Source organism: Anabrus simplex, chromosome 1 (genome assembly GCF_040414725.1).
Source record: "Anabrus simplex isolate iqAnaSimp1 chromosome 1, ASM4041472v1, whole genome shotgun sequence".
NCBI classification, from domain to species: Eukaryota; Metazoa; Arthropoda; class Insecta; order Orthoptera; family Tettigoniidae; genus Anabrus; species Anabrus simplex.
In genome coordinates this window covers 826,950,077-826,965,792 of record NC_090265.1, presented here as the reverse complement: position 1 = coordinate 826,965,792, position 15,716 = coordinate 826,950,077, and the positions used below count along the sequence as shown (strand labels likewise).

General features: G+C 37.3%; 1 protein-coding gene across 1 annotated transcript in view; it reads left to right on the top strand.

Moving 5' to 3' along the window:
• The window catches only part of LOC137496927 (uncharacterized), a 221,144-nt gene that overhangs the window by 63,678 nt on the left and 141,750 nt on the right, over nucleotides 1-15,716 (top strand). The window contains exons 3-5 of the mRNA XM_068224994.1: nucleotides 13,861-13,972; nucleotides 14,062-14,200; nucleotides 14,828-14,923. Of these exons, the coding sequence (XP_068081095.1) occupies nucleotides 13,861-13,972; nucleotides 14,062-14,200; nucleotides 14,828-14,923 (347 nt within the window). The remainder of the gene's footprint in view (nucleotides 1-13,860; nucleotides 13,973-14,061; nucleotides 14,201-14,827; nucleotides 14,924-15,716) is intronic.

The following is a 15,716-nucleotide window of genomic DNA, read 5'->3' as shown; positions in this document are numbered from 1 at the left end:
ATCGCACCGTATGTCAATCAGTTCTAGCTGCAGTTCTGGTCGTAACAGTTTGCACATCCACTGAGAAGGGAATACCGAACACCTGCAGATCCTTTTCTAACGCCTGAATGTAGTGAAACCTACTCTCATAGTGACATTAAAACCTCTTTATATCCTAATGTTTTTAAAATGTTATTCCATATTTTATTACATACGAGGGCTATTTTTTTTTTTCAAGGTCCGATCGGTCGCGACAGTCAAACGCCCACGAATATATGATGAACCGCTGCACAGATGTGTTGCGCAACGTCTCTGAAATGACCGTTATGCGCCTCACCTCAGTCCCGTCAGTAGTGAACGTGCAGCGCGTTCGTAAACATGGCTACAACGATCGCTTCGCCCGCCAAGTGTGAAGTGCGCGGTGTAATTAGATTTCTTCAGGCTGAGGGGTGCAAGGCAGCCGAAATTCATGCCGAGTAAGTCATGTGTATGGTGAAACGTGCATGAGCGACAGCAAAGTGCGACAATGGTGCAGGAACTTTACAGCAGGGCGTACAGACGTCCATGATGCAGGCGGCCAGGGAAGGAAGCGTGTGTCAACCGAGGATCTTGTTCAGCGTGTTGATCAGGCAATTCGAGAAAATCGTCGGTTCACAATTTCTGTGTTGAGTGCTTCGTTTCCTGAAATTTCCAGGTCAGCTCTCTACACAATTGTGAGTGAGACACTTCAGTATCGCAAACTTTGTGCGAGATGGGTTCTGATGATGCTGTCTGACCGTCACAAAACACAGCGAATGGGCGCCGCTTTAGCGTTTCTCCAGCGTTACCATGATGAAGGACCGGATTTTTTGAACAAAATTGTCACAGGGGACGAGATATGGGTTCATTTTGAAACTGAAGAAACAAAAGAGCAATCCAAACAGTGGATGCATTCGCACTCCCCGAGTAAGCCAAAGAAATTCAAGCGAACAGTCTCCAACAGAAAGTGTATGGCTACTGTGTTCTGGGACCGGAAAGGAGTTCTGTTGGTGGAATTCATGGAACGTGGTTCCACCATCACTGCAGCCGCATACTGTGCGACTATTCAACGTCTACGACGGGCAATTCAGAATAAGCGGAGAGGGATGTTGTCATCAGGCATTGTCCTCCATGACAATGCTCAGCCGCACACTGCAGCTGCCACCACGAACCTCCTGCAGCGTTTCCAGTGGGATGTTTTCGATCACCCAGCATACAGTCCGGACCTGGCTCCATCAGATTTTCACCTCTTTGCTCACATGAAACGCTGGCTAAGAGGACAGCGTTTTGACACCGACGAGGCACTGCAGACCAGCGTACAAAGATGGTTACAGGCGCAGGCGGCGCCGTTCTATCGAGGGCATTGACAAGTTGGTACCACGCTACGACAAATGTCTCAATCTGCGAGGCGAATATGTTGAAAAATAGCTGTGATGTATCAGTAAGTGTTACTAATAGAAAAGTGTCAAATTTATACTGCTGTTTCATTTCGTGACCAATCGGACCTTGAAAAAAAATAGCCCTCGTATTGCACATTTTGCTGTGTTATTTTCTTGAGCTATTAAATACTCTTCTTCCCAAGACGGTTTCAAACTTGTTGGCGTCGATGGCTTACGCTGTGCTGAAATCTCTTCCATAGTAAATGCAACATTAACTGACTAGAGTTGAACGTCGTGTGTTGTGATGATAAAGTTGGAAACACACTAGCGTCACCTCTCATAAGTTCACGCAAATCGTGTTGCAATCTAACCTGTGGAGAAAAATGTGCTGTACGTTTGCGTCACTGACCTGCAGTAAGTACTAAGTCGTGGACTTCATCTGCTTGCTCGTTAAGCTGCTCTCTTTCCTCCAGAGCGGGGAGCAAACCGGTTCCGAAGACATTTCGCTCTCGATTGACGACGCCTGGTCTAATCAACAAAGTAAAAACTAAATTATCCCCGAATATCACCCCAGACAAGCCTAAAAAAAGCAAATTCACTACATTTACTTTGAATAACTCCGCCATCCACCAGATCACTAATACCCTAAAGAAGCACAGTATTAATATAGCATTCAAGATGGTCAACACCAATCGAAACATATTTTTTAACCAGAATAAGGTTAATAGTAATAACAACATTTACTCAAGATCGGGTGTATATAGATTAACGTGTACCCAGTGTGTATTTTCATACATTGTTCAAACTGGGAGAGCCTTTCCGCAAGATATATGGAACACAACGCCTTTAGACATAATAAGTACTCAGCCATGAGCCAACACATGACCACTTTACATCATTAGAGAAGGATCTTACTATTATTAACGCCCCTCCAGTAACGGCACAGATGCACGAGGATCAACTTAACCCCTTTCCCCCACTACACCCCACTCCTCCTTTACCGCACAGGTATATCACCAGGAATAGAAGTGTTGGCCAGACAGGAGCTGCCGGAACAGTCTGATCTACCTAGCACAACCTTGACGAGTAAGTTACTGCACAATTGACGTATTAGATACTCAAGGTTTCTTGTTAATACGTCTGCTTCAAAATACTAACTTCTCTTTTATTTCATTACAGACAATATCCCTTTCTACGGCTAATAAATACATCAACAAGAATGGTTATTCACACATGACTGTTCGTAAACGCCAAGGACACAATTTAGTCATGTATGTATATAACATAGGAAGTTAACTTCACATAACTTCACCAAAATAGAACAGGACATGCAAATACTTGAAATAATTAACACAGGCCCCCTACTTACCACAACTGAAAATTTTCATTCACCTTGACCAGTATTTCAATTTAAATGACATTTCTGAGAAACCTAATATTCTTTTAGATTTTCTCATCCTAATTTTAAAAGTATAATCTTTCAGCTCGAGCTTTATTTTTCACACCTTGCATAGTTCCTACCCATGTCTTTTAGCACCAATACCCCACCCATCTGCTCTGCCTTAATTCTACTACTCCTCCCTTATTTCCTCTTTTCACTCTCCATCACATTTTCTGCTCTATTTTTCATTTCCAAATTCAGCCTCTTACTATATATAATACTATACAATACGAATTATATACTATATTTTTTACCCGCTTACTTCATTGCCTTTTAAAGTCTATCCCCACCTATTTTGAGCTTCTATTAACCTCTTTATTTCTTTCTTTTTCTGCATTGAACTGGGAATTAAAAATTTCATTTTTGGTTCAGATCAGTACGGGCTAATTTACTCTCTTCGCCACCTCAAGAACTGCCTGAGCACTCATCTTCAAGAAACCTTCATTTGTTAATTGATTCTCAGTTATTCTAATACTGTATTTTTTACTTATTTCTCCTCACTTTTGTTTTTTAATGTCAACTGTTCTGCATTTCAAGACTAATCATCTGCATCGTCATACATCAAGCATACGAGTACAGTACTGATCGTCAAGCTATTTATTTTGCTTCTCTTCAAGATTTTAAAAACTTTTAAACACAGTCACCAGTGTTATACTGCTCCACACGTACTTACGTCTGGCAATAATTACAAGATTGATCCTGGAGCTATTTTTTCTTCTCATTAAGATTTAAGAACCTTTAAAAAATAGTGCTATATTCACATATGTTATACTGCTCCACACGAACTGACGTCTGGTAATGATTACAAGATTTTTTCCTCGATATTTATTCTTCTTCAAGATTATAAAATCTTCAAAACACAGTGCTACAGTCACATGCGTTATACTGCTCCACACGAACTTACTATACATTCAGTGAAAAAATATATCTTCGACATTACTGGTTATCTGTGCATTGTATTTTCTGTTTTTAAGTCATCAGTTGATGACCCGGAACTTTGGGTCGAAAACAGTACCGTTTATGATCTAGTGATGTAACCTTACATTACTAATTTTACATGTATTGAAAAGGTGAACCATTACATAATTTTATTAATTTTAATTGTGATATATTCACTATTCATAAAAATCCAAGTCTCATCCAAGAAAATATGTTTTGGGTTCTCGCTGTCCTTATTTCGCTTGTATTCCCTCAGAAAACAGGATCTCTTAAAACAAATGTCTTCATTTTCTCTAATATATGCATAGGGATCCCCCTTACTACACACAAATCCCATGGTCTTCTAAATTCTTCCTAACAATGTTTCTGAGCCCTTGTACAAATAAATGTCATAATTTGCTTTCATGTGGTCAAAAACTTTTCTTACAGTATAACTTCACCTGTATGGAGAAAAAAGTGTTACAAGGAGCTTAAAAGAGCTGTATGTCGATACATGATCAAAACATTTCTGGGAGGTTATCTCACCTGCGTGCCATTTTCTATAAATTATGTTGCAATAGATTCCTTGTGAAGTTACCTGAACTTTATGTAATTTATCAGAAATACACCTTGCTATCGCTTCCTTAGAAAAACTGTCTATGCTGGTCACTGGATGTTCATGCTTCTGGTGTTTACCTGGGGTAGAAAGTTCTACTCCCTTCTTGAAATTTCCTATTACTTCTCGGACTAAACTGAAACCATGCTGTAATAATACACACAAGCAAATATATTACATACAGATATGCCGTAAGTCAATGTGAATACACAAAGGTTAAGACTGCAAACCTTATCAGTCGAGACAAGACATGATTAGGTTCATAATTAAATATTCTTCCATTTCAAGTGATTGTCATTGTCAGAAACTTATCATAGAAACAGGATTATAATAAACACTTAGCTCAGTTAATTTTGTAACTCAGGTCTATATCACTACGACTGATACCTTCTTCATCCTTGTGTTTCAATTGCTCGTAGCAATGTGTAAGCTCTTCTTTACCTGATTTTTGTAAAGGACGTAATGTTGCTTTCCTTTTCGGAGGAGTTCTTGCAGGTTTTTCTTGGTTCTTAGACATCCCAATCAAATTCTGTACGTAAGTATTGGACGAAATAGGACTGTAATTAATAAAATGCTGTGTTCATCATTTCACACAAACTATGTTATTAAATGCATTATTCAAACATGCTACAATTCTACTTGCCTGGTATTAACCAAACAGATTTACAATCTCACAGGAAAAGAAAATATGCTTTAATTATACCCGCAAATGTAAGACTAGTGACTTTAACAATACTGCAGTGGAAATACGTAATTCTGGCAATACACAAAATAAATCATGAATGTATAGTGCCAATGTGCCAGATTAATGGTAACTGTAAGATGACGTATCAGCAAGTAGGGTCCCTAAACTGTGTGGTTAGCAACACTGAATAGAAATCCAACAGTTAAAAAAGTAACTATAAATCACTACCTTTACATTGCAGGAGAGAAAGTAAGTTTGCACCCTTAGTGTATGGGCGTGCATGCTCAGGAATTTAGGTGGTAACATAAAGGTGGGATGGGAAGAAACCCAAGAAATTATAACTTATACAGAGGTGCCAACTATTACGGACTGTCCGTAATAATTACGGATTTCACCTCACGATTACGGAATTACGGTCAAAGGGGAAATTATAACGGAAAAGCAGACATCACGAAAAAATAATTTTGAACGGTAAAAATAAAAGGAAAAATTTTCAATACTTTCGAGTCTTTCTCCTAAATCGTCCTCGTTTCAATGCTTGTGAGTTGGCAACGATACTTATTCGATCGTGACTTCCTTTGTACCCACAAGTGCTGTAAAATTCATTGTGAATGAAGGAGCTCAGGCGCTGCCCTTCTCCACTATAAATCCTTCAGTAATGTCATATTTGCTGTGTTAAGTGTACCTGGAAAGAAGTAAGGCCTACATTAAGCACATTAGCACTGGAATCGCTTATGGTTCAGGGGACGAAAATGCCATCACAGTGGGAAGGATGCTTCAAGAAAAACTACACTGAAAAGCAGCTGCTGCGTGAGAAACAAGCTACAATTAATGTTTTATCACAGAACTGACAGGTTGTGTGCAAATGTTATTGTGTAATATGGTATACTTTCGAATAGATTGCTAGAAGGAAGGGCAAAGGGGGTGTCATTATCGACAAGGAAGGAGCATTCTTTGGACTTGACTCGAAATTCTTCTCGGGGGCGGAGGGCGATTACTGATAATCCACTTCAAAGGTTGGCACCTCTGCTTATATTTCAATGCTATATTGAGAAAATTATCTTAAAATAAATGTTCAACAATTCAACTATTAACAATAAAGACGTGAAATTTGACTTCATTACTAAACTGTAATTTGTTGAAAGAATAATTCTGGAAGGGTTCACAGAACTTTGAAATACTTGGCGTTAAAATAATTCACAAGCAATTATTGGTTTGAATTAATAGAAAAAAAATTTAAAGCATAAATATGAATGCTGACACAGAAAAGAGAGTCAAAGACTCTATGTCCCAAATTTACTTGAAGTGCTTGCAGTTGATGTCTTGCAAGCCACAATGGTTAAATAAGGTTAATTGAAATAATATATAATATTGACACCGAAATAGAAGAAGTCGCAGGCTCATTGTCCAGGATTTTCTTTTAAGGGCTTGAAGTTTACTTACTTACTTACTTACTTACTTACTTACTTACTTACTTACTTACTCCTTGATGCTGCGGTCCTTGCAGAACCTTGGTCTCCGCAACAATCTTCTTCCAAAGCTCTCTGTCGATTGCCTTGGTCCTCCATCTCCGGACTCCCATGGTACATAGATCAGCCTCCACCTCTTCTATTCATCGCTTTCTTGGTCTACCTCTACATCGTCTTCCACCTGGATGCCCCTCCAGCACTTTCTTAGTTTCTCTTGTAGTCTCCATTCGATGGACACGTCCTAGCCAACGCACTCTAGCAGTCTTCATCAAAGATACTATATCCTGCTCTTGGTGCAGGTCTTTAAGCTCCTGATTAGATCTAATACACCATCCCAGTTCAGTTTTAACTGGCCCAAAAATCTTCCTCAATACCTTTCTTTCCCATGTCATTAACCTATATTTAATACCCAGGTCTCAGCTCAATATGTAACCACTGGTCTAATGACAGTCTTATAAATGGTCAACTTAGCTTTCCTGGATATTTGTTTGTTTCTTAATGTTGGAATTAAGGCAGCATAGCATCGATTTCCTGCAGCCAGTCTAGAGCTTATTTCCTTTTTTGTTTCATTTTGTGAAGTAATCGGAGAGCCTAGATATCTAAATTCCTGTACCCCTTCAAAACACTTTTCTCCACACCTAAGTGCATTTGGATGTTGACTAGATCTGGAACTCACTAGGAACTTAGTTTTGTAGTTATTCACTACCAGTCCAATTTGCTGTGCTCCCCTCTCCAATTCTTCATAGGTTTCAAGAAGTGCATTCTTTGTACGAGAAATTATGGCCACATCATCTGCATATAACATATGAGTAACAACACAGTAAAGGTTTCCATCTATTCAATACAAAATATATTCACAATATTTTAAAATTACATGGAACTAGTTTCGACCCATCTAGGAAGATTATTATGGAATAACAAGTGAATGTGGTAAATGAAAAGAGATGTTAGTATGGGACAGGTGAGTAATAAATATAAATATATTTATTAGCTATAAATAATAATAATAAATATATTTATTAGCTAATACTCATCTGTCCCATACTAACATCTCTTTTCATTTACCACATTCACTTGTTATGCCATAATAATCTTACTGTTAAAATTAACATGTTCTTAGGATTACGTCAAGAGTGATCTTTGCTTTGATGTGGCTGGTGATGACCCCTAGATGGGTCGAAACTAGTTCCATGTAATTTTAAAATATTGTGAATATATTTTGTATTGAATAGGTGGAAACCTTTACTGTGTTGTTACTCGTATGTTATTCTCAGTTCAATACGGACCAACAACATGAAATTTATAACCCTTAATCATCTGCATATGCCAATATTTGAATTAGTCTATGATATATGTTCCTTTCACGATTTGCAGTGATGGTACGCACAGCTGTTTCTAAAGCAATATTCAAGAGGACAGCAGACATTGGATCTCCTTGCCTCAAACCCACTTTTACATCGAAGGTTCGCGATACTTTCCCTTGTACGCATACCTTAGATTTACTTCCACTTAAAGCTGTTTTTACCAACCTAATCATCTTCCCAGGATAACCAAGGGCTTTCATTTCGATGAGTAGTTTTCCTCTTTGTACTGAATCGTACGCTTGTTTAAAATCAACGTACAATTGATACAGTGGTATGTTATATTCATAGCACCTCTCCAGGATGATCCTCATTGTAAAGATATAATCTATTGTTGAACGGTTTGCATGAAATCCACACTGATATTCTCCAAGATCCTGCTCTGCTTTGTGTGTTAGACGCTTAGCTATTATTATGGTAAAGATCTTGTAGCCTATGCAAAGCAGAGATATCCCTCTGTAATTTTCACATTTCAATTTATTTCCCTTCTTAAGAATTGGGTACACCAAAGCTGTTTCCCATTCTTCTGGTAATTTCTCTGTTCGCCAGATTTCCAGTATCAACTTATACAATGTTTTTATCAATACCGTTCCACCATATTTTAACAACTCAGCTGTTATTCCATCTTTTCCTGGTGACTTATAATTCTTCATCGATAAGGACACCTTTTACTTCTCATAGGTTATAAACTTCACGGTTCTGATCCGTATTGAATTGCAAGTACAATGTAATTATTAAATTAATGTAGTAATGGTCCACCTTTCAATACTATAATATGTAATATTCTAAATTACATTAATTAGGGACTAGTTTCGGCCTGGGCTGGCCATCTTCAGCCTTAATGTAAAACGCCTAATAACTAAACAAATATACATGCACACAATTGACATAAAAGCAAATGAAAACAAATATATACAAAGTGACATTAAAAACTGGGATGGAATATGAATAAATCTGAAAATGAACTAGGTTCTAACATCTTGAGTATGTTCATCATTGAGAATAATTTCAAGTATTAAGTATTAATTTATATACACAGAACTGTTAGTTCTAATACTGCTGATCATTTCAATAGGAACTGGTAAATGTTGATCCTGTAGTTTGTCATCAAATCTATATGTGTGGTGTTAGCTATATGTAATCCATTGGACACTGCTGTAAATAACCACTAGCTGACAGGGAACTGTTAGATGTTGTTTCATCTTCAATCAAAATAATAAATGAGATGCTCTCATGGTGCTTGTTAAATCTTGCTGAAATGTTGTTGGGCATTGTCAGGACAGCACATGAAGATGTGGTTAACACAGATACATTGTGTCTGGTATAAAATTTTTGCGATTCATTGCGGTGCCCATGAAGTTAACCTCTCAATACAGCATGAGGTGTGTGGTCCATTGTTGAGTGTGCTTCAGACCACTTGCTCAACTCAACAATGGACCACACACCTCATGCTGTATTGAGAGGTTAACTTCATGGGCACCGCAATGAATCGCAAAAATTTTATACCAGACACAATGTATCTGTGTTAACCACATCTTCATGTGCTGTCCTGACAATGCCCAACAACATTTCAGCAAGATTTAACAAGCACCATGAGAGCATCTCATTTATTATTTTGATTGAAGATGAAACAACATCTAACAGTTCCCTGTCAGCTAGTGGTTATTTACAGCAGTGTCCAATGGATTACATATAGCTAACACCACACATATAGATTTGATGACAAACTACAGGATCAACATTCACCAGTTCCTATTGAAATGATCAGCAGTATTAGAACTAACAGTTCTGTATATATAAATTAATACTTAATACTTGAAATTATTCTCAATGATGAACATACTCAAGATGTTAGAACCTAGTTCAATTTCAAATTTATTCATATTCCATCCCAGTTTTTAATGTCACTTTGTATATATTTGTTTTTATTTGTTTTTAGTTCAATTGTGTGCATGTACATTTGTTTAGTTATTAGGTGTTTTACATTAAGGCTGAAGATGGCCAGCCCAGGCTGAAACTAGTCCCTAATTAATGTAATTTAGAATATTACATATTATAGTATTGAAAGGTGGACTTTAATAATTACATTGTACCTTTTACTTCTTCCAAAGTGGGTGGTTCACTATTGCATTCCTCATATTCATCTTCATTAGATTCACTATTTGGCAATTTTAATTCATATTCTTCATTCTGTATTTTAACTGGATTCAAAACCTCCTCAAAATATTCCACCCATCTATCTAATATTTCCTGGGTATTTCCAAGTAGTTGTCCATCCTTATTTTGTATGCAGCTTATTCTTGGTTGAAAGACACTTTTTCTCTGCTTTACTTCTCTATAAAACTTTCTACTTCTCTTATGCTCATAATCTTGTTGCATCTCTGTTATCAGATCTTTTTCCATTTCTCTTTTCTTTTTTCTACAAAGATTATTGGCTTCCCTTCTGCATTCCACATATGTTTGGTGAGTAGCTCTTGTTGCCCGTTGCATATATATCATCCTTGCTTTATTTCTTTTCTCCAAGGCTAGCTTTACTTCCTCATCATACCAATTATTCTTTGGCTGTTTCTTTCTCCTAGTATCTCCTGGGCTGCATTCGTGATGGCTTCTTTAATCACCCGCCATGATTCATCCACTGTTACTGCATTTTTATGGTTTTTCAAACCTCCTTCAATCTGTCTTTCATACTCCTTCCTCCTTGCATTCATTAAGTTGTTCTTGGTTAAATCCTTTCCTCCTTTCTGCTTTACCTCTGACTCTTACCGTAAGCTTTTGTTTCAATTTAGCTTTCACTAAATAGTGGTCTGAATCTATATCCGCACCTCTATAAGTACGCACATCCTGTACATCTGACGCATGTCTTTTATCAATCAGTATGTGGTCGATTTGATTCTTGGTGTTCCCATCTGGTGCCTCCCAAGTTTCTTTATGAATTCTCTTGTGCTCAAATGTAGTGCTACTGATTACCATATCCTTTGCTGTAGCGAAGTCAATAAGCCATAACCCTATTGTGGGTCTAAATTCTTCCTCTTGTCCCACTTTTGCATTGAATTCCCCAATTACTATTTTAATGTCATGTCTAGGTGCCTCATTGTACTGTTTCTCTAGTTCTTCATAAAACTTATCCTTTAGTTCATCCTCCTGTTCTTCCGTAGGTGCATGTACACTTATAAGTGTATAATTGAAGAAACGGCCCCTGATTCTCATGTTACAGATTCTTTCATTTACTGCCTTGGAAGACATTAAGGTATGCTTCAGTTGTTTAGATATCATAAAGCCTATTCTACAGATGTTATCGCTATTCCTACTATTGATTAAAGTATAATCCTGTAAATCGAACATCTCAATTTCCCGCCATCTAATTTCTTGTAGAGCAGCGATTTCAACATTATACTTTCTTAGTTCCTCTTCTAGTTTTCTGATTTTCCCTGGCTGGAGTAGGCTTCTCACATTCCAAGTCGCTAATACCAATCCATAACCATTTCCTCGCCTAGGTCGTTTATCAGTTTTATCCGCCTGGTTTGTTCTTACTCTTTGTGGCTTCTCAACAGTTATTTTTTAACGGGATAGAGTTGTCAACCCTATGCCCAACCCCCAACCTGGAGGACCAGGGTACCCCTTTTAGTCCGGATCATCACCTTCGACCTGTCCGGCAAGGGAGGCTCTACCAGTAACTAAGCTAAGCTACTGCCGACATAGCTCTCAGAATCTTTTGACCACACAAGCCCCACCACCACAACAAGGTAAAGATACCATCGATGGGGCTTGAAGTTAACACAATAGTTAAATAAGTTATTGCTTTAAAGTTTTTGAAGTGCTAACACGCTCAGTGTGTCAACCTTGAGGGATGTAAAGTATAGCCATTTGCTTGAGATGCATGTAGACGTAAGCTTGCCCGGCAAGCTTGGAGAAGGCAAATGACATAGATTTCTGGCTGGTCCGTGCTTGCAGCGACTTGGCCCATTTTATGCTGAGAAAAATGGGCGGTGCTAGAAGGGTAACGGAGAGTATACATATTAGAGAAAGAATGAGTCAAAAATGGTACTTAAATGTACCTAATGATGACAAATATAATATGGTTACAGTGCTTTACAAAATTTAATAACAGTCAAATTAGAAATGAAGAAAATGACATAGCAAAAGACGTCCCAGTACACAGGAAGGTAGACTTATCAAATTCAAAACATAGGAAAGTTGAGAATGGAAGAAATTTTAAATGAAAAGGCAGAACGGTACATCACATACTACACTGAAGTGCAGATGCAAGTGAAAATATAAACTCAATAGTGAATAAGTAAATGAACAAAGCTACGACAAGAGAAGACATGAAATGGCAAGGTACTGTAACATTGATTAACCCCAAAACTAGGGAATAGGAACAATTAATGAACTTAGAACATTTTTCATGAACAGCAATCATTTTGTCACTCCTTACTGATATTTCTAGTTCTGGGAGACTACCCATAGTTGTAAGGAAGGAGACTTAGGCTTATGTGCTATGTAGGACTGCATGTTCTGGACCAGTAGTCCATAATCTAATGCCTTAGCAGTTGTTAAATTTTCTCACCCAGTTCAGTAGAATGTAGTCTGAAGAATTCCCAATACCTTGGCACAAGTGAGAGACAAATGTACGTGGAACTCCTCCTCTTTAGAATTACAGTATGTATTTCTTTCTTTGGTCTGCAACAATCATTTGGTCAAATTGGAAACCTCTTAAAAGGGGGGGGGGGGGGGCATGAGTGCTGGGTGTGATAAATGTGTAGTGGCCTACCTGCTCGATTTGCAGCTGGATGGTATACTTTCTTTACAGCCTCATTAATGTGGTTACTGCGGTCATCATCATTGTACAGTACCAGTTTCCCGGGTAGTTTTAATGAGCCTATTTCACTTCTTCCTGTCCATACAAAACTTTTTATGGAAGACATCATCCACTGTCCATTCTGGTAACTACTGTAGATTAACCTTGATCATGTCCATCCATGAGGTTTTAGGTCTTCCTTCTCTTTTCCCCTTCATCTGTCTTTCCAAATTTATTCTGGCTGTTCTTGTAGGCTCCATCGTCATCACATGCCCTACCATTGTAGTCTGGATGTGCCGATTCGGTCTAATAGGGATATCCTTATTCTGGTTTTTCCTCACCTCTTCATTTCTTAACTTGTCTGTCTTCTGAATGGTGGATCTATTTCATCTCTGATGTTTGCAGTCTTGATGAATCTCTTTTTGTGAGGGTGCACGCTTCAATACCATAGGTCAATATTGGTATGAAATAGCTGTTAAACATAATCAGTTTGTCTGGTTTTGGAATCATGCTGTCCTATAAGTGTTCTTGTTGGTAGAATTCTGATCCCTATGGCACTCTGTAATTTCCCTTCCAATAAAATTATCACTGGACATTACACTTCCAAGGGAAGGCAAACTATCCACACACTCTAGCTAGTGGTGTCCTAGTTTTACACTTGCTGGACGCCTATCTCTGTTGACTGCCATCACCACTGTCTTGGTTTCGCTGATGTGAGGTTATATTCCTGGAACTGGGATTTCCGTATGTTGAGTCTGGTCTATACTACTTATTCTGTTTTACCCCAAATCATATCATCAGCATAAAGGCACCACAGGGACAGGGTCATAAACCACCTTTAGTAATCATTCCCTTCCAAAACTATTCTAACTGCTAAAGTTATTTGGCCAATTACATACATACTTTCAATATTTACAGTATGTTGTGTTTTTTTTTTTGTTCGTATGTGTAAAGATACATGACCAAAAGCTAAAACTACATTGCCATTGTATTCAGAAAACTAGAGAAGTATTCTTTTTTTAAGAATACAGTAATAGAAGGCATTATTGAAGTAGTGTCTTTGTTTTCATCTTATTATATTTACAACTATACATCCTGTAGGTCAGTAATAAGCCACATGCCCAGCTGTTCTATATGCTATAAATCTGAGAATTTTCTGTTCTCAATTGTTTTTGTTTGTTTGTGTGTCTGTCTAGGAAAAACATATACTATGTCAGGAGATGAAACAGAATGTGGTGTTATACAGATGGCTATATCATACATGTTTGAAGCCATGAAACAATCAAGTGGCCGTGAATTTTTGGCTCGGTGAGTCTTCCTTCCACATTTTTATATGTATTTGGTTTAAGGAATCTGTCGTGTGTCATTGATTTTGTTGCTGTTAATGTACATTTCAGAGCTTCACATTTGGAAATATACAATGAGAAAGTGAAAGACCTTCTAGGATCAAGCAAAACTAATCTTCAAATTCGGGAAGTGGAAGGAAATGTTGTTGTCTCGGATTTGAAGGAGGAACTTGTAGCTGACGTTTCAAAAGTAAGTTTTACAACATTTAAATTTAATGTGCTACTTTTTTTTTTTTTTTTTTTAAAGAATTGTAAAATCCAAGTAGTATGAATTGTGTTCGCAATGTTTTTGCTAATGCTCTCAACTGCATCGTCGTCTCATTAATGTAAGTTCTCCAGTCTGTCGAACACCAAATATAACATACCCGTAAAAATGTTTAATAATGGCTTGTACAGGTACAGGATTGCATATTTAGTGTTTAGCAGACTGAAAAACTTGGTTCCGTTAAGAAAACGTGTAATGACAGATTATACTCGAAAAAGTTGTATAATTAAAAACAGAATGACTTGTTTCATTCTTGAAAGGAGGTAATCAGATTCTATCAAATTACACTTTTAATAATAATAATAATAATAATAATAATAATAGTATCTGAAAAATGTCCCAGTTTATCAAAAACTGAATTACAATACTTTTGCTTTAGCTGTGTCTTCTACAACCAGTCTAGTGTAATCTAACATTCAATGTGTCTGCTAGATATCCTTTTAAAGTATGTCATTTCCTCTTTCTTATTGAAACAATGTTTATGTAGAAATTTTCTTAATTTTCTTGTTCCTTAGCCTGCATTCAGAATCTTGAACATTCCTTTGATTTCAGACAATAGAGCTCATGAAGAAAGGGGAGCTGAAAAGACGTGTTGGTGAGACGGCAATGAATGAAAAAAGCTCTCGTTCACATTCTATCTTCCGCATTGTAAGTAATATTTTAAATATATTTTATTCCTTTATACTAATTGTCTAATTTATTGTAGTGTGGGCTGGAGTCAGTGCTTTTATGCCACATATGCTTTGTTTTGCTCTTTAAGTTTCCCATATTTCATGTAACTTTATGGGAATTTGTTGTTGACGTATAGATAATCAAAGTAAGTTAATGGAGTACTAATAAAGTAACTTAATTGTGAAAGGAAAGTTTATTTCATATGTGAAGTTTACTTCTGTCTTTTGTTTTTTATCTGTAGAGAGAGTTTTCTTCTGCAGTATGAAATATGAAGATAAATTTTGAAAAATGCAAAAATGACCTAAAGCACCTCAATAATATGCCCTATAAAATTTGAAAAGTGCACTTAAAACTACATACGATGTGATTTTTATACTTGGTTTTGGTTTAAAATTTGAAGACGAGTCCAGGTCAAGCTTATTTTATGAAGTTTCCATTCAGTGCAGAACTGACTAAATTGAAATTTCTGTTTAAGGTAACTGGCAATTAGTGAGTGTTATTTAATCACATGAATTGCAAAACTCAATAAACTCCCTTTGTTGCTATTCAGAGGAAAGCAACTACTGATGGTCTGACATACCTGACATTTCTCCCGATTTTGGCAGGAAACTTCAGATAACTTCATTAACTGCCATTGTGAGCAGACCTCCTGTTCTCATTGACAGCTTTGAAATGAAAATTGAATTCAGTAAATTCTCACTTACCCTACGTAAACGGGCCGGCAGGAAGTCAGATTGATGGGAATGCCGGTACACAGGGGAAAGAGAAA